Source organism: Sinohyriopsis cumingii, chromosome 3, assembly GCF_028554795.1.
Source record: "Sinohyriopsis cumingii isolate HCF-2022 chromosome 3, ASM2855479v2, whole genome shotgun sequence".
Lineage (NCBI taxonomy): Eukaryota > Metazoa > Mollusca > Bivalvia > Unionida > Unionidae > Sinohyriopsis > Sinohyriopsis cumingii.
Window position 1 is genome coordinate 94848551 of NC_142963.1, and position 24694 is coordinate 94873244.

At 34.8% G+C, this 24694-nt stretch overlaps 1 protein-coding gene across 1 annotated transcript in view; it reads right to left on the reverse strand.

The window, feature by feature from the left end:
* Positions 1-931: 931 nt before the first annotated feature.
* LOC149803322 (extracellular matrix organizing protein FRAS1-like) overlaps positions 932-24694 on the reverse strand; it is a 307035-nt gene continuing 283272 nt past the window's right edge. The window contains exons 54-62 of the mRNA XM_089953030.1: positions 23635-23835; positions 22814-23001; positions 18375-18458; positions 17013-18060; positions 16285-16442; positions 14063-14429; positions 11957-12069; positions 9110-9256; positions 932-8586 (exon numbers count right to left, since the gene is read on the reverse strand). Of these exons, the coding sequence (XP_089809156.1) occupies positions 8047-8586; positions 9110-9256; positions 11957-12069; positions 14063-14429; positions 16285-16442; positions 17013-18060; positions 18375-18458; positions 22814-23001; positions 23635-23835 (2846 nt within the window). The 3' untranslated portion in view covers positions 932-8046. The remainder of the gene's footprint in view (positions 8587-9109; positions 9257-11956; positions 12070-14062; positions 14430-16284; positions 16443-17012; positions 18061-18374; positions 18459-22813; positions 23002-23634; positions 23836-24694) is intronic.

Sequence of the window (24694 nt, forward strand, 5' to 3'; positions counted from 1 at the left end):
ACTTTTCTACTGGTATCTTCTCTGCTGGCAACAAGGTAAACTTTTTTGTATTTGTTTTTTGTTTTAGTTTATGCATGTCAAATGAAGAGATAATACATCAACAATGGATACTGTGAGACACTAGGTTCATGTATTGCAACAATAATGTCATAAAGTTTGCTTTTGTTACACTCATGGCATGAAAAACACAAGGTTAGTAATAACTATGTTTGCCAAAAGTTACGCTTTTCAGCTGTAAATATGGTGTCTCTGATTCTTTTCACAGCAGAATATGCTGTTTTGTATTGAAGACCTATGGAAAGGCTTCAGAATTAAAATTTCTTCATGAGGTATTTCTATATAACCACAGTTGCCATGATGTATTTCTATATAACCACAGTTGCCATGAGGTATTTCTAGTTAACCACAGTTGCCAAGGTGATGTAAAGAAAACCCAATAGAATGGCCATTTGAAGCAACTCTTATTGGATTTGCAATTCACTTGGAACAGTTACAGCAATATGACAGGTTTACTTGTAAAATCACGATTTCTGGAAAACACGTACATTTGTGTTACTATAGAATAAGATTGGGATCTAAAGACAAACACCTTGGTATCTTCACATTACCAACAATTCTATTAACTATGACTATATAAATAAGGCATCATTGAATCAATAATGGAAAACACGTAGAAATTATCACCGCAATAGGTTCATAAGGATAAAACTATATAAATAGATGTAACTATTCACTTTATTATGCAAGGTAAACAAGTGCATTGGTGCCCTCAGATATGTACAGAAGTCACTTTCGTGATGACACATGCAACTTGTGAATTACTTGTTGTTCTGTATCTGTTTGCAAATATCATTTTATCCTTGTAGACCTATAAGAATAGATGAACAGTGTATATATATATATATAATTTCAAAGACTATTAAATTTGAAAGGTTATTGAATATTTTTATTTTGTATCAGAGTAAATGGATAAAATCTCATTGAATATAAATGAAAAGAGCACAACAATTATTACAATATCACAACTGTAGGTGAATAATGACAATAATGGTATTTACAAACATGCTGTCACAAAAGAGTACAATTATTCCAAGAAATATATACTTTGGAAGTGTAAATGTATCGGGCACAGTTTATCTGGACTTTCCAACATGGTAATCATGGTTTTCCCGTATTTATTTCTTGTCAGTTGGTCTAGTTTATAGGTGATTTTAAAAATAACAAAACAGCTTTATTAGAAGCAATACATGTGGGACCTTTTCCAGTCTCCCATGGTTAAAAATACTGGTTCTTGTTGAAAAATATATGCAGTTTATAATAGCTTAATCCATAGAATGGGGTCATTCAAAAAGAATCATCTATACAAAGAAAAACTGAAATTCTACCAAATGTTCATTCCCACATTTCCATGCACAGCAGTGAATGAAGACTGTACTGATATATTAGTTTTGAAATAACTCGGAATCTCCAGGTACTATGTGTATAGGTCAGTATCAGTTGATTGTAGGCTACATTCTTTTTTTAAATATTTTTTAAGTGTTACTGACAAGATAAATTGGGTGACTTTATTGCTTTTGTCCCTTTCACATTTCTGTGTCTTGGGGAAAAAACTTGGAAAATTCACAGAAACATTTCAATACTGTACATACTGCTATTTTGAGTTCAGCTGCAAACAGCATAGACCCTGATTGTGCATATTGTATTGGCACTACAAGGTATATGTTTGTTCTACTGATGTGTCCAAACATATTAAATGGACCCAGATCTTCTGGTACATTATAAGAAAGAAAAACTGAGTCTGGTCAGTTTGCAGTTGGACTCTACTTTTACAGTACCTATACAGTGTAACAACATATAATATCAACAATAAAAGGAGGTAGTGAGTGAAAAGCAACAAAGCAATGATTGCCATGAAAATTGATCCACTTTTTAAATGTGGAACAGGCAGAGGAGGTAGTACTGTTTTGGTTCCAATCCTTTGCATATAATTGAACTGATAGCATGCGAAATATCATGTATACTCGCTTACAGTCTAACTGCAAACAGCACAGACCCAGATCTGCCATCACAGAATGTGGTGTCAGATCATGGTCTATTTTTTTGGGCAGTTGGACTCAGCTTTTAAATGATTATATATGGTACACAAGATACCTTTTTTCTTGTCATAGTGATACAATCTTTTCTCTGCAGGACGTATGGAAAATAAATTTTCTGTTTTAGGTTTAAAGTATTTTTAAGTTTTCCCTTAATCACTTGTGTCAAGATTATTTCCATTAAATTAAGCAGATTCTGCACAAATTTGATACATGTCCTTTCTGTGTACACACACACAGAGTTTGTTTATTCAAGTACATGCTTATAATTGTTTTCTTTGTTCCAAAAACCCTATGAAATAGGCATGCTGGTAAAACCAATAAGTCTACATGGTTGAGTTCAAGTTTCAATATATGTACCTCATTATAATAAAGTTGTAATCTCATATGGTACCTTTCATTAAACAAAAATATTCACATGTAACCAAAAATGGTACATCCATCAAAATAAAAAATATTTTAGTAAATGATTTACAGTATACATTGAGTTTCACAAACTTAGATTCCAAAGTGACACAACATGCATTGTTTCAGACTACATAAATAGCTATATAGCATTACATTAGGCACAAATCATATGAATATAATAGTCATCATGTGGGACTTTTTAGTATCCTGAGAGTTTTATGACCATGAGGTATTAACAGTCTTGGCTACTCATTTATACCTAGCAACCAACTGCATATTGGTTACAACCAGATATATGCTTGATATTAAATCATTGCATGCAACCAGATATATGCTTGATATTAAATCATTGCATACAACCAGATATATGCTTGATATTAAATCATTGCATGCAACCAGATATATGCTTGATATTAAATCATTGCATACAACCAGATATATGCTTGATATTAAATCATTGCATACAACCAGATATATGCTTGATATTAAATCATTGCATGCAACCAGATATATGCTTGATATTAAATCATTGCATACAACCAGATATATGCTTGATATTAAATCATTGCATGCAACCAGATATATGCTTGATATTAAATCATTGCATACAACCAGATATATGCTTGATATTAAATCATTGCATACAACCAGATATATGCTTGATATTAAGTCATTGCATACAACCAGATATATGCTTGATATTAAATTGCTGCATACAACCAGATATATGCTTGATATTAAATCACCGCATACAACCAGATATATGCTTGACCTTAAATCATAAGATAAATCAGTGTTGTCCCCAGACCTCTAGTCAGGGCAGGGTGGTGGTTACCTGTTGGGGGCATTTTCAGTGTTGTAAGCAATTCAGAAGGTGCGCTCTCAATTACAGATGGCATTTTTATGCATTATACTGGAGCATTGAAGATATTTTTGTAATGATACAAATAAAAGTTAAATCATGCCCAGAATTCACATTTTAAATCTCACCACATGTTATATATTTAATCTCTGGAGATGGAAGAAAGCAGCCCACAAGGAGAGCAGGGTACAACCTGTGGAGGGTAGGGTGTTGACCCTAATCTACTAGTGCATTATGGGAAGGCAGATCTCATGACTATGCTGTTTACAGTTGGAGTGTTATAAACCCATAGATAAGTCAGAACAAGGTCAGTGACTCAGAACATTGTCAAAAAAAACATTAGGCCAGTGAATGCCAATATCATTATAGATAATGTGGATTAATGAGTAATTAAATTACAACCAATTTTTATGGGGTGCAAGATTGGAAATATAAAATCAATTGGTGTTATCTTGCTTTTTTCCAGATTTCATCATTTGATTTAGATATGTGTGCAGAGGACACCGAACAGACCGAACCCTCCCATCGTTATGGTATAAATAAACCCACATTCTCAAGCATGGGAGCATAACCTTACAAAAAAAGAAACTTTTTTTTTCAGTATAGAAAGAATACATTTTTAAAGAAAACTGACTGATCAAGTTTTCATCTTTGATCATATTTATTCATAAATGATATATTGAGGTTCACTGAATCACATTAATAGTGTGTGTGTGTGTGTGTGTATCTATGTATGTGTGTGTATCTGTGTATGTGTGTGTGTGTATCTATGTATGTGCTTTGCTTGTGAAGCCCATGTATACCATCATGCTTTTGAAAGCAGGAACTTTGCTTTTCATGTTTGTTAAAACTCTTGCAACCAACAAACAAGAATTCCAAATGAGTTAAAGTAACACATTGGTTATATGGAAGCCATTTCTCTGAAATATTCTGACTGTATGGACGAATAAAGTGTCCTCTGAATACCACATGTACTCCCTTTTAAGTCCAATACAACTGCAAACTTAACAAACCTAGATCTGCTGGTATATGTGTTGGCATATCTGGGTCTATGCAGATTGTTGGGAGTAATCAGTAGAACAAACAACATAGACCCTAATATACTGGCAGATTATGTAATGGCAGGTCAGGGTCTATGTTGATGGCAGCCTAACTCGACTTGCACACCAGTATATAAGGTACATGTCTTTTTTAATCGGTGTTCTACTGTAATGTGTCTCACCTGCCTAATATAACTGTTTTCATCCTTAAATGACTTGAACTGTTCTGATAAGGTAGATATGTTAGCCTATGCAAGGGCAGTGCTTAATGATTCCACAAGCCATATATTAATAACTATTACTCCCAGGATTGGAACATAGTATCATATAGAACCAAAACCTTAACAAAGACTTTCAAAGAACCTTGACCTTGTCTAAGGGTCAGAGGAATGTTAGGGGTGGGTTTATGGATATGAAAGGGCAGAGTCCAGTCCAAGATTAACATTATCCTTATGATGGTTTTGGATTTATTACCATACTGAAAAACATTAACACAACATTGCCACCAGTGATGGAGTTTATGCTAAAGCAGGTAAGACAACAACTGCCTGAAAATGTAATGAAATTTAGTTTGGTCATCTTTTTTTTCCCATAAAAAAGTACACGAGATCAGAAAATCCTGGAAAGACGGCAATAGAAGGTACAAAACAAGGTGAATCCTTTTTAAGATAAAACATAATTCCAGTTCGTAAAAATGGTGATATTTTATGCTTTTGCTATCTTTGTTTTCATAGTGTAAAAGAAAAGATATTTATGGGTTGCCTTTTCAGAAGGTAACTAGATATGAAATGTATTGATGAACAAACTTAAAATTTTTACACAAAAACATGTTTCACAACATCATGTGGTTTGTAAATGTTGCAATCCACGATTATGTAAGTGCAAATGAAAACGACATGGCTTACACATGTATATCTCATTAAACTTGCATGCAATCAAGGGTACATCAATGAAAGACATAGAATATCATAATTAACTTGGTCATTGCTTACCCATTTGTGGTTAGGAGAACAGATATGAACCTGAACTTGATTAGAAGGTTAAAGTATTTTTTATAGCTACAAAGTATGTAACAAATACAATGCAGCAAGTCAATAATAGAACGTCTTAGATTAATTCACTTCAAGGGTAGAGGCATAAGTTAGATTAATGGAATATTAAATAATCTCATGTAAAAAATTTGTGCTTATTCCAGTTAAATTGACCCTGCTAAATTTAAACAGCTTGATGTGAGGTTGATTTACAATGGAAGAAAAACAAAACTAAATTCTGGCACAATTTAGGACCTGTTTAATCTATCAACTCTTGCAACAATGTCATGGTTTGGAGTTCCATTATGTACACTGGTTCTCTGCATTTATGGAGAACAGAGCTGAAGTGGCTTAGTGGATAGCATGCAAGACTCCTGACCAGAAGGGCATGGGTTTGAATCTTGCCCAAACCAGCCATTATGGTGTGTTGCTGGCCAATAACCTTATCGTGCAAGATATGTGTGTGTGTTTTGGATTTTTAAAGTAGCTTTAAAAAAAATTCAGTCATACTGCTATGATGTCTGCATTGTGGCAGTTTATAGTGATATCTAGCACTGGGGCATCAGTTACATTATCCTGACATCAGACCAACCAGTCCTAACACTAACCCCTTAATGCTGAGTGCCTATCGAGGCAGCTGTTGGTACCATTTTTATAAGTCTTTGGTATGACTTGGCCTGGGTTCAAACCTGTGACCTCCCACATCAAAGGTGGATGCTCTAACCACTAGGCCACTGGAGCAGTCTTGTCATGATATATAACCTTTCATCTGTTGATATTCCATTTAACACCAAGTAATCATTTAGTCACTTAAGCAAGGCACTTAACCAGCACCAAAACTGATCTTGCTGCAAATAGTTGTTAATTTAAGGTTGGTTTAACCTGCGATGGACTAGCATTCCATCAGGAGGGGAAATGGTGTATTCTTACATGATCTGGGCAAGTATTCTATTTACTATGTACATGGGTTCAAAGGGATATAACTCTGAAAGTTATGAACATGTCCACAAGCATTCAGAGCTTACTGAAGACAGTAAGCTATGTTCACTCCTGTTGTTTGAAAAAATAGACTGGCCCATATAAATATCGACATATTCGTAAAGAAACTCCCATTTGGTTTGGAATGCAAACAAGAGTGTTAGGGATCCCCAGATGACTCGAGTTAGAAATGATCAATTAATGACTGAAATGACTCAAGTTTATGCATTTTTATACAAATAAAGGCTTTTCATTTTTAGAATTGGTTGGAGGATTCAGACTGCCTAACTTAATACTTTAGTATCAAAAATTGACTTATTTCAAGTTCTGTTCTTTCAGTCATTCCTCAAATTGTCCTGTCTCAGCAAGAGTTATACCAGTTTTATGAATGCGATTGACAAATTAAACATGACCTTGACTTGGGCCCTGGTCTCACTACAAACCTCAAATTTTCTTTATAAAATTTAAATTTGTCAATATCCTCCCATCTGGTCTTTTTGTGATGATATTTCAAAAGAAGAAAAAATAATAAAGATCAGGCAAGATTTTTCTGAGATTTAATTCCTCTGGTGAAATGCTTACTCTCATCTTCATAAGCATGGCGATACACAAGTATCCATTATCTGATGACAACAGCAGTGATGACCGACAGTATCAACAGCATTATAGCTTTGTGCAAAACGTTTGCAGGCTAGTTTGAGTTGGGTGTACAAGGACATGGAGGTAGATCAGACATCAGGATCAGCGAAACACTTGTTTATTAAGTTCCTTGAAATTAAAAAGCTTCTACTTTTTTCAAGATTTAAAAGATTTGTTCTTGTATTCTGACAGAAGTTTTGTCCTGTGTATAAAACTATTACTATCCCTGCCACTGAAAAAATCACAATAATGAATAGAATATCATTGGTATGTAACTCAGAGTCACAGAATGCACAGTAAAACTGAGGCCTAATGTTGAGGTCTTGGTGGACTAACTAATAATTTCCATCACATTTAGACCCTGATGTACTGGTATTGGTGCAGTGGTACTCAGGGTCTTTGCTGTCAGTATATCCTTTAATAGCTTTTGCAGTGTCTAGCATCATGGTCATGAAACTTCTTGAGAACAAAATATGACCTTGGGTACAAAAACATTAGAGAATTTGAAATATCATTGCTATCTTTAAGAATTTATGCACAAAATGATTGGTGCAATATCACAACTTATTTCTGTGTAGGAACAAAACTGCATTCATTCTGAGAAACTTACAATTATGGATTGGTGGTTGTGATGCATTGGACTAACCATAAAATTCAACAAGGCAGAAAGTGTTCTATAAAAATGTCTACCAAACAAGTTATAAACTAGTTAAATATAACAGTATTTCTCAACTTATTTCTGTCTAGGAACAAAATTGTGTTCATTTTAATAAACTTCAAACTTCAATATACAATTATGGATTGATAGTCATGATGCACTGGACTAACCATAAAATTCAACAAGGCAGAAAGTTTTCCAAAAATATACCTAACCATTTATAAACAAGTTAAATTTAACAGTAATAAGTGATTTATTCTCACAATTACTGTTTAAGTCACATGGAATTGCACAGAGATAATGCTGGCATTGAAGAAAATATCCTTCTTGCTATCACCTATACCTCTGTCCCTTTTTCTTTCTTCTTTTTATTGGAATTCAAATTTGTATCCTTTACCCGTACAGAAGGTTTTCTATTTTTCTCAGTCTGTACTACAGTTGAGTTTTTCAATTCTATACTGTTTCTCAATTTTCCTTTATATATAACAGAATTCTGTTGTGCTATTTCTAGATTGCTCCTCTTCTTTGGGTTTGAATTTTTATGCTTTTGTCTCTTTTTCCGAAGAATTAAAAATATCACAATAGCAATTATAATTAATACCACTGCTATAATTGGTATCAGTATTACCTCCACAGCTATTTCATGTTTTGTATGCGAGGTAGACGTGCTTAAAAAATTAGTCTGATTTAGATGCAGCACTTTTATATTCGTTCCATTTCTTGTCTGCCTTTCCAAAATATCATCCAATGAATCAGAGTTGTCCTGTTTTCCAAGGGAGATAAATGCTGAGCGACGATTTCTGTAGTTTTTCTGGGCAGGATCAGATGAGCCAATGAGGAAGAGGATTTGAAGGTACCACTGATGACCTGCTGTTACCTGAACAAAAATTAAAAGAATTATAGTTCCTGTAATTTAAATACAAGAAATATGATAAAGAACAGCAGAAGCCAAGTGCACAATGAATGGGATCTGTGTCACGCATTCACATCAGGGAAGTAAAAAAATGTGATCTCTAAGGTGGCTGCTTAATACAAGTTCATTTCTTCGGTACATAGTTCTAAGGACCTTGAAAATGTGGCTAGGCAGGTGGTCTTTTTAGGGAGGTATGACGAGCTGATGTACATTACCCATTTCCAAATACAAATATCATGTTCATTGATGGAAGAGGGCCTGGAGTTTTCTTTTCAAGCAGAATATTTTTTCTTTGATCTCAAAACAATAATAAAAAATTCAAATAATGAATATATTTCTTGTTCTACAAATAAGAGGAAATTAATTTTTTTCAATGTATTTGTGTCTACAATTGTTTTTACGAAATTTCTCAAACTCTACCCAACATCTCAGAACATTAAATGACCAGTTCCTAACCCTGACCTTGATGAGACGGTATTTTAACTACCTTATAAAGTGGGTCAACACTCATTATAAATCCATCTACTCCATCCATGTTTTCCATAGCAATGTAATCTGGATTTTCATCAGCAAACTGGGACTCAAAAGGAACCTTGTTGAATTCCCTGTCCACCACATCTGGATTTCCACGATCCTAGAAAATGAAACGTGGCAAAAAAAGACCAAATCATAACTGCATTAACAGCTTTGACTGCTGGATAAATTCTTATCATTATCATCTTGGAATCTTCATCAACATTAAATATATATATTGAACATGTAAGACCGATTATTAATTATTATATTAATTTTTATTCTCATTTTCTCATTTACAACAGTTCTCAGTCTGAGACTGAAGTGAAATTTATCCAGTGCTTATTCCTGAAATGAAAACAATGGGGGGGGGGGGCAATGGCCTCTATCTGATCAAAATGAAAGGTCTTTTAGAAGGGTATTTTAATTTGAAATGGAAATTGTATCAAACTAGGCTGCAATTGGACTCTACAGTAACAATTCAAAATATATAATGTCGGAAAAAATACTGAATAGGTGGATAACTTTTTACAGAAATTAAGAAATTAATGACACAAACACCTATGATAATTATAAGTCTCTCCTGTCACATGCCTTCCATACTGGGATTTTAAAATTCCTCGTGCTAAAGTAACCTTCAGAATTTATTTTGGACATCTGAGTCTACATGTATTCTTCTAAGTACACTACTTTGGAAATAAATACTGTAGTGTTTCACTTAAGATTTCATATTTTCCTAAAATCTTGTATCAGTGATCTTGGTGCATGTGTTCTTAATCAAAATCAGCAAGATGTTTATCTTTGCCAATGATGTAGTTTGTTGGTTTAACCGATTTGGCAGACAGATATAGCTCCAAAATGATACCAAGTAATCTGGAAATTATAGTTGCACTACAAAATACAGAGGGAAAAACCTCATTTTTGGACCCATTTTTTTTGTCACCCAACATTTGTTCATGGTCGGAATGTGAATATTTCGTCCGGATTTTAGACCTTGTGGCCTCAGATGTATGGCAGACTGGTCTGAACTGCACACAGACAGGTGATCCTTTGCGAAAACTAGGATAAGGTGGGCATTTAGAATAAAGAGCGGACTCCATAGGAAAATGATGGGTCCATTAAGCAACAAAAAAAACAAACTAAAAAGAACTCCAACTTTTACCCTTCTGCTCATGCGCAAGCAAAATAACCAATGGAAAATGATGTTTCTAATACAATTAGGCATTAGTCTCATGGAAAATCTGTTGCAAGCCGATATATTACAATGTACTCAGAAACGGCCCCCCAAATGTCTTTCCTACGCACATTTCAGGCGAAAACGACAAAAACCTCTGGGGCCAAATGAGTTAATGTCATTTTCAGCACCTGATAAACTATACATGGCAGCCAGTATATCTTGTACAGGAAGATTTTTTTTAAAAAAACCGGGAAAGAACTATTGACCTAATTTTGGGAATTAGACTACAAGCAAGTTTTTTCACATACCCACAATGGCCAAACACAAGGCTTGAACCCAAGCCAGAGATGAGATGGTTATGATTGGTAAATGTGAGCACCTTAGACCACATGACCCGCAGGGCTCCCTAGCTAACAAAATTGTCTGCCTTATGCTTCTTAGGCAATGAGTGCTATCTATTCAGTAAATTTGGGATATGCTCAATTCAGTCTAAAATTAACTGTAACAATCTGTCATCTTTTAATTTTTCTTTGGTCTTTTTATGCACCTGTTGAGTGCCATGAGGGTATTTTTTGTGGCAAAAATGAAAATTAAGGGTAATCAGTGCAAGGACACAGCTGAGATTTAACCCTGTTCATCTAAGCAAAAGATTTCATTTTGTCATGATTACTTCTTCAGGTAGTTTTGTAATAACTGTAACAGTCAACAGTTGTTTCATTCCTTACTGCACATGATCAGATGTTTAAATTTGTATTTCTAAATGACCTACTTTTTAAAAGGCAAAATTGTTTTGTAAGAATATCTCATTTGGAAAGTAAGCTGACCTTATCCACACATGAAAATAAAAAGCAACTCTGTTCAAACCATGCTTTTCTAGTACAGCATGATTAATGTCAAGCATTCTGTAACATTAGACTTGATATTAATGTCAAATATTCTGTAACATCAGACTTGATATTAATGTCAAATATTCTGTAACATTAGACTTGACATGACTAATGTCAAGCATTCTGTAACATTAGACTTTACATTAATGTCAAGTATTCTGTAACATCAGACTTGATATTAATGTCAAGCATTCGGTAACATTAGACTTGACATGATTTATGTCAGGCATTCTGTAACATTAGACTTTACATTAATGTCAAGTATTCTGTAACATCAGTCTTGATATTACTGTCAAGTATTCTATAACATTAGACTTGACATTACTGTCAAGTATTCAGTAACATCAGACTTGACATCAATGTCCAGCATTCTGTAACATTAGACTTGACATAATTCTTGTCAAGCATTCTGTAACATTAGACATTACATTAATGTCAAGTATTCTGTAACACCAGACTTGATATTAATGTCAAATATTCTGTAACATTAGACTTGACATGATTAATGTCAAAGCATTCTGTAACATTAGACTTGCTATTAATGTCAGGCATTCTGTAACATTAGACTTGACATAAATGTCAAGTATTCAGTAACATTAGACTTGACATCAATGTCCAGCATTCTGTAACATTAGACTTGACATGATTCATGTTAAGCATTTGATAACAATACACTTGACATTTTCTGAGTTTAGGCAGGCCTATTTCATTTAGTGATTTAATATGTAAAGCCAATAAATGCCATGCAAATCCTTACAAGTATGAGGAATCTGTATTGCAGGTTAGGCCCTGGCTGTATACAACCAAATTGAGGCCCCTGTCCATAGGTTTTCCCCGTGGGATCATAAGTGGGAATATAGCCATCTCGACCTGAAATTAAAAGTACGCAGAATGAGATTAGAGATTTAGAACATGGATAAGTGAACAGGATTGTCAAGCAAGAAAAAATATGACAACAAGAGAAGCAAAGCGAAGGGTGGACCCAGTGAATTCAAAGTTTTTTCTCATGTATATGGTACATTATGGAGAAGTAAGTTCCAAAGTTAAACTTAAAATTCTTGAACTTGCATAGATTTGCTTAACGATGAGCATACATATCACTATAGCTTGCAATTAAATAGCATCATTAGTATTTCAGTAACAGAAAACATGTATAAAAACTTGAGTTTCAATGCTGATGGCTGATGTTTCTTGAATTAAATGTCCATAGTTTTTTAAACAGGAAATCTCGTTTTGTTGTGAAACGACACTCGAATAGTCCACATTCACAAAAAACAATGACATCATAAACAATGTTTCCAGAGGTACATATGAAGTGTCTAGAAACCTCTTGGAGTAATGTTTGTAACCCTCTTTCAGAGGTTAGTCATCTCAATGAAAATAAAGGCATTTTATACAGAAAAGTGGACAAGTTTATTATAAAATGCATTTTATTGAGATTTATTCCAAATGTGAATTTAAATTAAGCATGAAACCATTTAACAGCTCCCATTGTCTTCTCATTGTTGATGTCCAGCCAGGACAGCATCTTATTTTTAAATTTTAAAAGGTCCCATTGATACCTTCACCCTTGCTTAAACTGTGGTGTTTCTGAACACAAGTTGTCGGGAGAGGTGTACTGGGTTATACAGCATGTCAGAACAACCCTGGTTTTATAGTGCCAAATAAATGTATAGTTCTGAAAACATTAAGGGAAAAATTGTGAAAAACTCCACATCTCAAAATATAAATCCTCAGCCTCCATTCCATGAGTGAATTTTATATTTTTCATGTTCCCTGCTGTTGACATTGGTGTTTGATGAGAGAAATACTACAAGATAATTATTCCGTTCTGTCAATTATGTACTTTTAGATATATTAACCATGCCAATTATGTACTTTTAGATATATTAACCATGTAAATTATGTACTTGTAGATATATTAACCTTGTCAATTATGTACTTTTAAAACTATTAACTTTGTCAATTATGTAGACTTAAATATATGAACCATGTCAATAATGTACTCGTCAAAAACTGTAATCTAATATCAGATATGGGGAACAAGTGCAAAATTCTTATAACATTAAAAGAGAATGTAAAGTTGCTGTTTTTGCAGTGATCACAAATGGTCAGACAAAAGAGTGGGTTATTTTTAACACATACCTACAGTTTGACAAGTAAGTCTTTTCAAAACACACATCTCCATGCTCCCCTACTATGTCCCATCAACCACCCCAAAATTGTGTCCCGGATTCATGTTCCTGGGGGTAAGTACAGACCCAGAAGCCAATCTTGCTGCATATCTAAATCTGTCTTTATGTTCAGTAAGTGTATATACATATGGTTATAGGGTGGAGATCTCTAGTTCTACCATTGTAATCATGGGGCAAATTCCATGGAGAATTTGAATAAACCATGGGTAAATGACAGTTGCATGTATAAATTTGTAAGTTCATGCCCAAGTTGTGGGTATCTGGTTACAGGGTGGGAATTTCAATTATTTTTAAAGTTGTAACAATGAACTCGTGACTGTATCATCCTGGGGATTACCCAGAAGTCCTATTCAAACCTCCATCTGATATCTGTTGACACCTAGGTCATCATGCATACATGTCAGTTCTCAGACATGTTAGCCTCATAATTTGAGAATCACTGCATATTGATGTAAATCGATCTCTAGCCCCAGCCACCAGGTTTGCATCACAATTTTCAAACTATTGTGTACATCAAGAAGACCACTGTGACCCAATTAAGTCCTAAAGTGTGAAGTCTCTATCTTAAACAGTGTAGAATAAGTTGTACAAGATTAAGCACATATGCAAGGATCCCATAATCCTTTTGTTTTCTTTAAAAAGTGCAGAAGAAATGAATTATAACATACCTGTGCATAAGAAAACCTTTTCAATAGTGAGCTTATAAGCTCCTTTCAAGTCCTGTTTTGGATTCCACAGCACACGTCCAAAAATCTTCTGTCCCTCGGAGAAGGCTCCATTAAAATCCATGTCATCTAGGTCAGTGTTTGAGACCATAGGGTTAAGGAGAAACACATCACGATTGTTGGTGAGCTGAAAGTGTGTATTGAGGGTGTACTCTAGAGGGACTGGACGATTGGTTTGCTGGAATGCAATGGGGATCTCAAATTGGACAGGCTTGTGGGCTGTGCATGGGATAGGAATTTCTGTAGTATATCGCTGAGTTGAATGTACAGAGCAAGGAATTAGCTCAGCTGTGTATTCCCCGGTATAATCCTGAAAGATTAATAATAATAATAATAATAATAATAATAATAATATCGCTGAGCTGGATGTATAGAACAAGGAATTAGCTCAGCTGTGTATTCCCCAGTATAATCCTGAAAGATTAATAATAATGAGAATAATAATGTTAATTTTTGTCCCCTGCCTAGCATACTATGGTCATCATCCTTTAATCTCAAAGTTGAAGGGAAAGTATGATGGAGTACTTAAAATATTGAACCATTACCTTAATTTTGAAAATGGGATCCACAATGTGTTACAGAACACCCCTTTTAGTGATAATGTACAAGTATACCAAGTTTCAACCCTAAACCTCAAATGGCTTTAACATTTTAGAACAGAGGAAAAGTGTGAATGAAAACATAAAATACTGAGCCATGACCTTGACATTAAATGTAGTGCCCCCTAACAGAAGGGAAAGCGTAATGAAAATGTCAAATATTGAGCTGTGATTGTATGTGACCTTGACAATAGGATTCCCAATGAGGTAAACGACATGCATTACTTTGATATACAAACATACCAAGTTTCATCCCGCAATTACAAAGATAAAGGAAAATGTGATGGAATATGTAAATTATTAAACTCTGACCTTGACGATAGCACTCCAAATGTGGTAACACACAACACATCTAGTGATGATGTATAAGTTTTCATTCCTTACTCTCAAATAAAATTACAGTTTACAGTTATGGTGCAGAAGGGAAAGTAATGAAAACGTAAAATAGACTCATGACCATGACCTTGAAGACAGCACACTAGTGGTGTATTTCTACAGCAAGTTCCAGCCCTCAATCTTTAAAGTTATAGAGTGGAAGGGAAAAGGCAATATGCTGTGACCTTAACTTGAAGATAGGAAACCCAATGACAAATGTGACACACCTAATGAATGTACAAGTACGTTAAGTTTCATTCAGTAGTCTCAAACAGCTTTAAGTTATAGCACAAAAATGAGAGTAGGACAGATGGACAGAAGCATAGATACCATGTTCCCTGTTTTTCTTTTGAAAGGTGGAAGACAATAATAGCAATGGCAGTGATGATGATGATTTATGATGATGATTTATCATAGATAATGCTAAACAAACAATATATGGACAGAATAAATTATTATGTGTTTTTGTGATTTGCACATTGCTGCAAGCTGAAAGATTCTACATCAATAACAACATCAATGTCAAAATGACAAATTTAAAAAAAAATCCGTAACCTTTTCTTTAGCCGCACCTCTTTAAATAACCTTTCATATTTACATTAGCTATTCATTCATAATTTCATTTATTTATCCATTTATTCACCGAATGATTCCTTAATCGACTCGACATTCTCTCATTCATTTGGTCAATTAGTTAGTTACTGAGCTGACAGCTAGCAAATCAATCACTTAAGCTATTTATGCAAGGTAGTCAGTTGTCTTGACTAACCCTGACCCTGTAGTCCCTGACGGCTCTCCAATTTTACAGACTGTCAAATCTGGCATGGTGCATGAAAAGACTAACAGTCAGTCAGTCAGTTACACACTCAGTCATGCTTTAACTGGACACTTTAATTGTTGACTGCTCTCCACAGCTATTCTTGACTGTAAAATGTATTCTGGCTTGGTCGGTCTTACCTTTCCTTGATACTGTTGTCATGGATAGCTCTGAGTCAGTAGCTGCTGCACATTGTCAAATGCATAAGGACTCAGAATTTGAGAATCAATAAGTCAGTCAATTAGTCAGACATGCAGGTTTTACTGGTACTTTGAGGCCACAATTGCTAACACTAATACTCTGGTGGACTGCCAAATGTTCTAGAGGTAACAGAGTGTGGCAATCGATCAATATGTCAGTCAGTTTTGCATTACCTTGAGACTGTAATCACTGATAGCTCTCCACAACTGTTGCGGACTGTCAAATGTGTTCTGGCTCCAAAGAAGACTCAGCTTGAAGATGGAGGATTTGTCTTCTGACACAAATCTACTTTTGTAACCAGGTAAGGTTTGATGTTCCAGGATATACACACCTAGAATATATACACAGAAAACGTCTCATGAAACAATCAGAAATAAAGCATTTTGAGGACAATAAGAATTTACTATGATAATTTTGGAATTGATTTAAGTTGCCTACTGAATGGCATCCAATTATTTGCAAGGGTTGCAGAACTCTGCTGGTTACAAGAAGCTTGAGTGGACAAACAGACAGACAGATGGAAAAGGCATTACTATGGGTCTCTTCAACCACAATATCCAGGGACTGTAATCAATAATTGGGTTTGTTTTTATTCATGTTTTGTTTTAAAGCAAAATTAGAACATTCTGAGTTATAATAACTTTGAAGATACCAGAATGAACTGAAAATTTGAGAACACTGATCGAGAGCCCTCAGGCGACACTGACATAAATAACTTAGTGAATGCAAATGATGTAACTAGCATCATAGGGTGGCATGATAAAAATAATCAATTTGGAATATATTGTTTCAGAATGTGAAAGCTACACCACAGATTTCATCTTCTAATGAATCTATTGCAGACAGGCCTTAATTTTCTGTTCTCTGCACAGGACAAAATTGACAATGACAAAGTTCTTACCCCTAAATTTGGCCTGTGTTTTGAAGTCGATGACAAGTTTCCCATCATCTCCAATGACAATTCTCATGACCTGTAACCTTCCACCAAGATCACCATCTGTCTCTAACCCTGATTGCCACAGGATTGTGTCATAGTAAAATGAGAATTCCATCTCTGTTCTGTGCTCAAGGGATCCCCATCCAACTGGAGCTGTGGCATAGAGGTATGACACATAAAGCGGCACACGAACTGTTAGGTACGTCTGACCTGCATCACTAACTTGGAAATCGGATACAGCTCGACCTCCACACATTTCAACCAGGTCAGACATATGATACCATGCTTCAAATGTCCACAGACAACTCTTCAGATTCAAATGCTTATATAACATCAAAGTTGCATTTGTTCGTAATTTGTTATCAAACTGGAATGGGAATTCATACCCTGGCCCATGGGCTTCCGGGAAGGTTGATCCAGAGTCAAGGAAGCCAGAGTTCAAGAGAGAATCTCTCTCCTCTGGAGTGATTATGTTAGAACAAACATGTTGTTGTCTGTAGATTGGCTCAGCCAGCAGGAAACGAAGATTGTGGAGTGGATAAGTGGAGATCAGTGGCAACATTCCATCCTGATGAGGCACCTGGATTGACAAATGTATTGTGTTTGGGTTCTTAATATCATCAGGACCTACATAATCCAATTTAGCAAGAAATGACTGGGCTTGGTAACTAAACAGTCGACCAGAAAATACAGGGGCATTGCAAATCCCATTATCACGTCCAATAGTGACACTTTTACTCTTTAACGGTATTCCTGGGTTACCACTTTCATCAAATGGTTGAGCTACACAGCGTACTTTAAAGCTAGGCCTGAAATATACGCTGTCCAAAACCATTTTGTTTATGCTGGTGAAGAGAGTTTTGTCAGATACCTCCACAAATGGAGGTCGTGTCCCAAAGTTGTCTGATGGCACGGCAACTTCCCATCGATAGTAAATGTTAGACTGGTTAATATTAGACGCATGGCACAAGGTGTGGGTCACAGTGAATGTTGGATAATGAGTATCACATGGCTGAAAAAAGAAAAGAAACATTTTGAAGGTATAATCAATATACTCTTATTTTGTGTACTGAAAATGTTTTTAGATAAATTTACATCATTTACATGCCATGTTTTAAATATGACCAATCTCTCAATTCTGAGATATCTTGCTGTACATATACAGTCTTATCTTAAGATCAAACCTTCATAATTTAGCCTACCTATGAATTATTTAGTATCATGTGATACCTTTTTTTATGCAGACACTAAATTTATGAAATTGTATAATTCTAACTTGTTAACATCAAGATGTTACTAAACAGAAAAAGTCTACATCATACTCACAGTGACACAAACTATTGGGTACCCAGGAGACGGATTCACTTTTATGCCTTCCTCGGTCTTGTCATAGTGTAACAGAGATACCACCTAATAAGACAGAAATGTAAATGCTACATTCCACTCCTAAACTTTCTAAATCTAAGTACACAATCTGAACATCATATGTTCCTGCCTAATCAACAAATATAAACTCTGAAGAAGCATGCCTAATTAACAAACATATGCTTTGAAGATCATATGTCCCTACCTAATTAACAAATATAAACTCTGAAGAAGCATGCCTAATTAACATATGCTTTGAAGATCATATGTCCCTACCTAATCAACAAATATAAACTATGAAGAAGCATGCCTAATTAACATATGCTTTGAAGATCATATGTCCCTACCTAATTAAAAAATATATACTCTGAAGAAGCATGCCTAATTAACATATGCTTTGAAGATCATATGTCCCTACCTAATTAACAAATACAAACTCTGAAGAAGCATGCCTAATTACCAAACATATGCTTTGAAGATCATATGTCCCTACCTAATCAACAAATATAAACTCTGAAGAAGCATGCCTAATTAACAAACATATGCTTTGAAGATCATATGTCCCTACCTAATTAACAAATATAAACTCTGAAGAAGCATGCCTAATTAACAAACATATGCTTTGAAGATCATATGTCCCTACCTAATTAACAAATATAAATTCTGAAGAAGCATGTCTAATTAACAAACATATGCTTTGAAGATCATATGTCCCTACCTAATTAACAAATATAAACTCTGAAGAAGCATGCCTAATTAACATATGCTTTGAAGATCATATGTCCCTACCTAATCAACAAATATAAACTCCGAAATTGAACATCACCTTATCTTAATATGCTGCAAAAGAAAAGAATGGCATATACAGAACTTATCAAATGATTGTATCGCAGTCCCAAATTTCTAAACTGGCAGTTTCTTTAAGATTAACCACATGAAAAAACTATTGAAAGCTTTTTGTTTATAGATGTCCATTTGAAATTGACAAATGCAGTGTAAACTGCTCTTTGGAAAGTGACTACAATTCTAATCAATAAAGAATTGATGATGATCACTCTTCCTTCTTTTTGCTTCCTTTCTTTAACATGAAGACTCAACAAAAATCTGAGAAAAGGTGGTCAATTTATTCACATAAATATATCCACCCCACCTCCCATCCTTTCCTGCATCCCACATGATGGGCTTGAGTCTTTAGTAAACAAATGACCTTAATATATAACAAATTTCATAGCAATCAGTTGAATACTGCATGAGTAATTGCATTCACACAAAAAACTGTCATATCAATAGTCCCCCTCTTGAACAGCCCCCCCTGACCAGCAGCCACCCGCTCCTTACGGCCAGAATCCGTTGGCACCGACGTGTTTGTGTTCAAAAGTACCCCTCGTGAAAGACCACCCAGCTAACGCAACCAGCAGCCACCATATTAGTGCAATAATATAAAATGTACCCCTCACAAGCGGCCGCATTTTATTTTAATATGTATCCAGAACCAGTATTTTATTCATCATGTGTGTTAAGTAATCCGATTTCTGTTTCCCGATGTCAGGTTTTCGTTACTGAAAGAAGTGTTGACTAAAGTACATGTACCAATAAGGTTAATATTATATCATTTATGCCTCACAAGAAGCCATATTTATTCCATAAAGCCGAGAAAGACTCAAATTTTAATCCATACAAAAGGGTAAGTACCTGTAATCCAATTAGCCTTACTGCTGTGTTATCATAAGATGTCCAGTTTAGTCACTCTGATAATTGTTAAGATTACAATTATTGAACAGTAGTAACAGCTGAGAAGTGGCAGTATCGATGTACAATACACGAGTCAGCAGGAAAATGGTTTGATAGCCTTTATGTCTTCCCTTAGTAAGATATTGAGCTTGTTCACTTTGATAATTAGTGGCTATTACTACTGACAATAATTGTCAAAATTACAAATCCTAATGGCTGCGAGGTCAAATATGCATGATGTTAATGGTACATATCGAAGCCGTTTTGGCTTCTCTCACTTAGTGTAAAGAAATGTATAAAAACAATAGAGTACCAGACTGCGACTAATGAATCATGTGACAAGATCACTTCCTTTAAAAACACATGGCAATTTGTTTAGATGCATAAAAAATTGTTTTATCAGTATTGTAGTTGTAGTTGGCAACATGAATAACTTACTGCAAAAAGATCAACATGTCATCGAGGAAAAGAAAAATTCTCAGTTTAAAAGAGAAAGTGAAAGTAATTTAATTGACCGATAGGTGTTGGAGGGTCGATGATCATTGCAGAAAACTAATGTTGGAAAGACTCAGATAAACAATATCATGAAAGATAAGGAAACAATTCTGCAGAAGTGGGAAGGTGAAATGGATGGAGAAAGGAAGATTGTTTGATCCAGGAGATGTTTGTATCCTGATTTGAAGGACAAGAAAAAGCAACAATTTTGTCAGTTAAATTGGGATATGACGACTTTACCGCAAGTAACGGATGGTTGCACAGATTTCAAGTGCGACACAATATTAAGTGTTCTGTCCTTAGTGGAGAATCAGCTGATGTTAATAATGAAGTTGTTGAAGATTGGAACAAAAGACTAAATGATATATGCAGGGGATATGACAGCAATGATATTTTTAATTGTGACTGGTTTGTTTTTTAGACTGTTACCAACAAAGTGACAGATGATGTGATCTCTAACATAATTATAACAAAAGTTTTAAAACTGTATCAATGGTTATTCATAACATTCTTTTGAAAATGATGAAACAGTTTGTTTTACATTTATTTCACAACATGCATGTGATTTTTTAATGAAAATATTAAATGTTTTAGAATTAAATGTACTTGTGACTTTTTTATGTATTTACTATTCGCATATGTCACCCCCCTCTAGAAAGGCCACCCTCATTATAAGGCCACTTCCATGCTGCAATAGGGGTGGCCTTATAAGAGAGGGACTACTGTAATGAATCTGTAACTCCAAGAGGATAATAATTCTTATAAAAATCATGGCAGTGAGAAGACTTTGCATTCTTTGATAATGACCACGTGTGTGTGATGTTGGATTTTTAACGTAGCTTTAATAATTTTCCAGTCATATCGCATCAATTTCTGCAGTGTGGCAGCTTATAGTGATGTCTAGCACTGGGTCATCATGCCGCTGACATGTAGCATAATGTCCTGCCCAGTCACATTATCCTGACACCAAGCCGACCAGTCCTAACACTAACCTCTTAATGCTGAGCACCAAGTGAGGCAGCTGTTAATATAATTTTTATAAGTCTTTGGTATGACTCGGTCGGGGATCGAACCCACAACCTCCCGCATCAAGGCAGATGCTCTAACTACTAGGCCATCAGAGTGGTGATAATGACCATAAAATGTACCAAGTTTCACAGCAATTCATAAAAACTGAAAATCTTTTGACAGTTTTCAGGTGATGATCTTAAACATGTACAAACTTTCATAGTGTTCCAATGAAGACTGAGACAAGTTGCCTTTACAGTATTCCATCATACACTTCATCCAACTCCAAAACAGCAATATCTCTAACTAATATCGCATGAGCAAAGTGATTTGTCAACATGTGCATCTTCAGCTGATGACCACCATATCATCTGCCAAGTTTCATGGTGATCCATTGAAAACTAGGAGACTAGTTGCATTGACAACCTTCTGTCATACACTGCATTTAGTTCCAAGTCAGAAAGGACAATAACTCAACAAAAATTGCAGGAACACAGTGATTTGTTAATATGCACATCTTAAGAGGAAGTCCACAAAATGAATGAGTGTCATAGCGACCCATCCAAACAGTGGGACTAGCTGCATTCACAAGATTCACTTGCAAAACAGAAAGGGCAATAACTCCAACAAAAATTGCAGATGATAGTAATTTGTCAATATGCACATCTTTAAATGAAGACCATAATATGCACAAAATTTAATGACAATCCACAGAAAACTGAGACTTATTCCATTTAAAACATCATGTCATACACAACAACAGGTTTCAAGTCAAAAGGGGCAATAACTCTAACCAAAACTGTACAAAAGCAAGGGGATTCATTTATACACCTAGATAATTAGCATGGCATTTTCCAAGTGTCATGGCATTTCATTGAAATCTGCTAGACTAGCTGCATTCATAAAATTCCGTCATCTGCAAGAAACTGGGCAATTAACTCCAATAATAATTACACGAGTAAAGTTACTTATTTCTGGTACAGTCATTCAGGTTACTATACAATCTCACCTATGTAGAGGCAGGCATTTAAGATTGTACACTAGGTCTCACCTGTGATTAACACTATAATGCAAAAAAGTTTGTAAAAAACAAAATCTGGACATTTTTGAGTACATCTTTGCTGCAGACACTGTGGCCACTAAACTGGTCAAGAAATATATCGTACCAGTGGTGCTGCAGGTAAGATGAGGCTTCCAGACACTTCATTATCAAGAATTGTGATGGTAGTGGAGCTGACTGGACCCAGTTCTGCACCCTCTGGATTCCCAGGTCCAAGAACAACAGTAAATGTTTCATGCCACTCAATGTCTGCATTGTACAGGATGTCAACTGAAAATTCTAACTCGTTAACACCTAAAAGCAGAAAATATTTTCATAAATTTTCAGGTGTTTACTATGTATTCAATGGATAAGGAAAATTGTAAAACCATGTATTTTGCTATAAAATTCAAATTTCTACAAAAAATTGCATTCTCACATAATTAAAATGTTATTTTTATTTTCTCCACATCAATGTGGCAATCTGACTCATAAGTATATATCTTTATCAGCAAAACTCTAATTATAATACAATCATTGTAGCAGATCCTAATATTTTCTGTGCATTTTGGGAATTGACTTTTTAAACAAAGTTGATACTGGTTTTGCTGTTCCAGGTTTTTGCATTACACTTTGTTTTTATTTTCAATTAATTACTCCTCAATATTAATCAGTCTAGGATGATTGTAATAGTTTTATCAGCATTCTCAAGAAAAAAGGTTCATTTTCTCATCTTGACAGACATGAAATTGTTCCATAAAATGTATAAATAGGTCTCAAAATATCCTGTTTTCCCTTCTTTATGAAGCATTTTAAAGGTTAGGTTTGTTTCTTTACCAGTTTAAAAATGTCTCGGCCTTTGCAAACTGTTTTGTTCATGGGGAATAATTTTCTCCCAAAAACTTAAATAACGTCATCAGATAATTCATATTTTGCAGAATAGCCTACCAGGTTCAAACTTTAGCATCAGGCTCTTTGGATTGTAGTCAACACCAGACATGGCAGATCCATCCCTGGTGCTTACTCTGACAATGGAAGTTTCTGACAAATCCCCCATTCGAATAACCTTGATCTTCATAGTAATGATTTGATTGGTCAGACTAGGTTCATTCAAACTGTAAGCTGCTTTCTCAAACTGAATGGTAGGCACTGAAAGATGAAAATAAGGTCCACATTTTGCACCATATAGTTTTAATTTATTTTATTTTATACTCCTGAGAAAAAGATTGTTATTTTCAGGTAGAATGTTACTTCAAGTCATAGTGAATAGCTGCAAAAAATGTTTATAGCAAATATGCATTCAATTACAAGGATGCTTAAAATATACAAATGATACATTGACGTGATTCAACAGAATCTGTAAGAAAAACATCTTATATCTGAGTTCTCAAACAAATAATGGCATTTATCAATCTTCGGATGAAGTGACAAGTTAAAAAACAACTGATCTCAACTATGATGAAATAAACAGCAATTTTATTGTACTTCAACCATGTAAACTAAAACAAACACAAAATCTATTATAAAATTATAAACATCTACTAAAATTTGCCATTAGAATGAGGTTCAGCAATTAACTATCCCTAGTGACTGATTGGTGATTAATGGCACATCAGCACAAGTGTAGAGGCAATAGGAATGCTCTGCTAAAAGACAACCATGACAACTGAATCAGCTTTGTCTATAAGTGTCAATCAAAGTAGTGTATAATGTACAAAGGTTATATCTGAAGAAATCTTTAAGTAGTAAATTTTTATTTCTTTTTGAAAATAATAGTATTAAAATTACAAATCCACTCCTGTGTTCCCACAAAATCCCAAATTAAAGTTCCAATATTTGTGTAGAGATAGGCTATTCAAAATAGCTAACTGCATGGTCTTCCTTGACTCAAGATGATTTAGCGCTGTGTATGTTAGGATGAGACAAACATCTACTACTGTTGAAGTGTACAGATGAAATGGTCATTTGAAGTGTACTAATTGAACAGTCATTTGAAATGTATTGATGG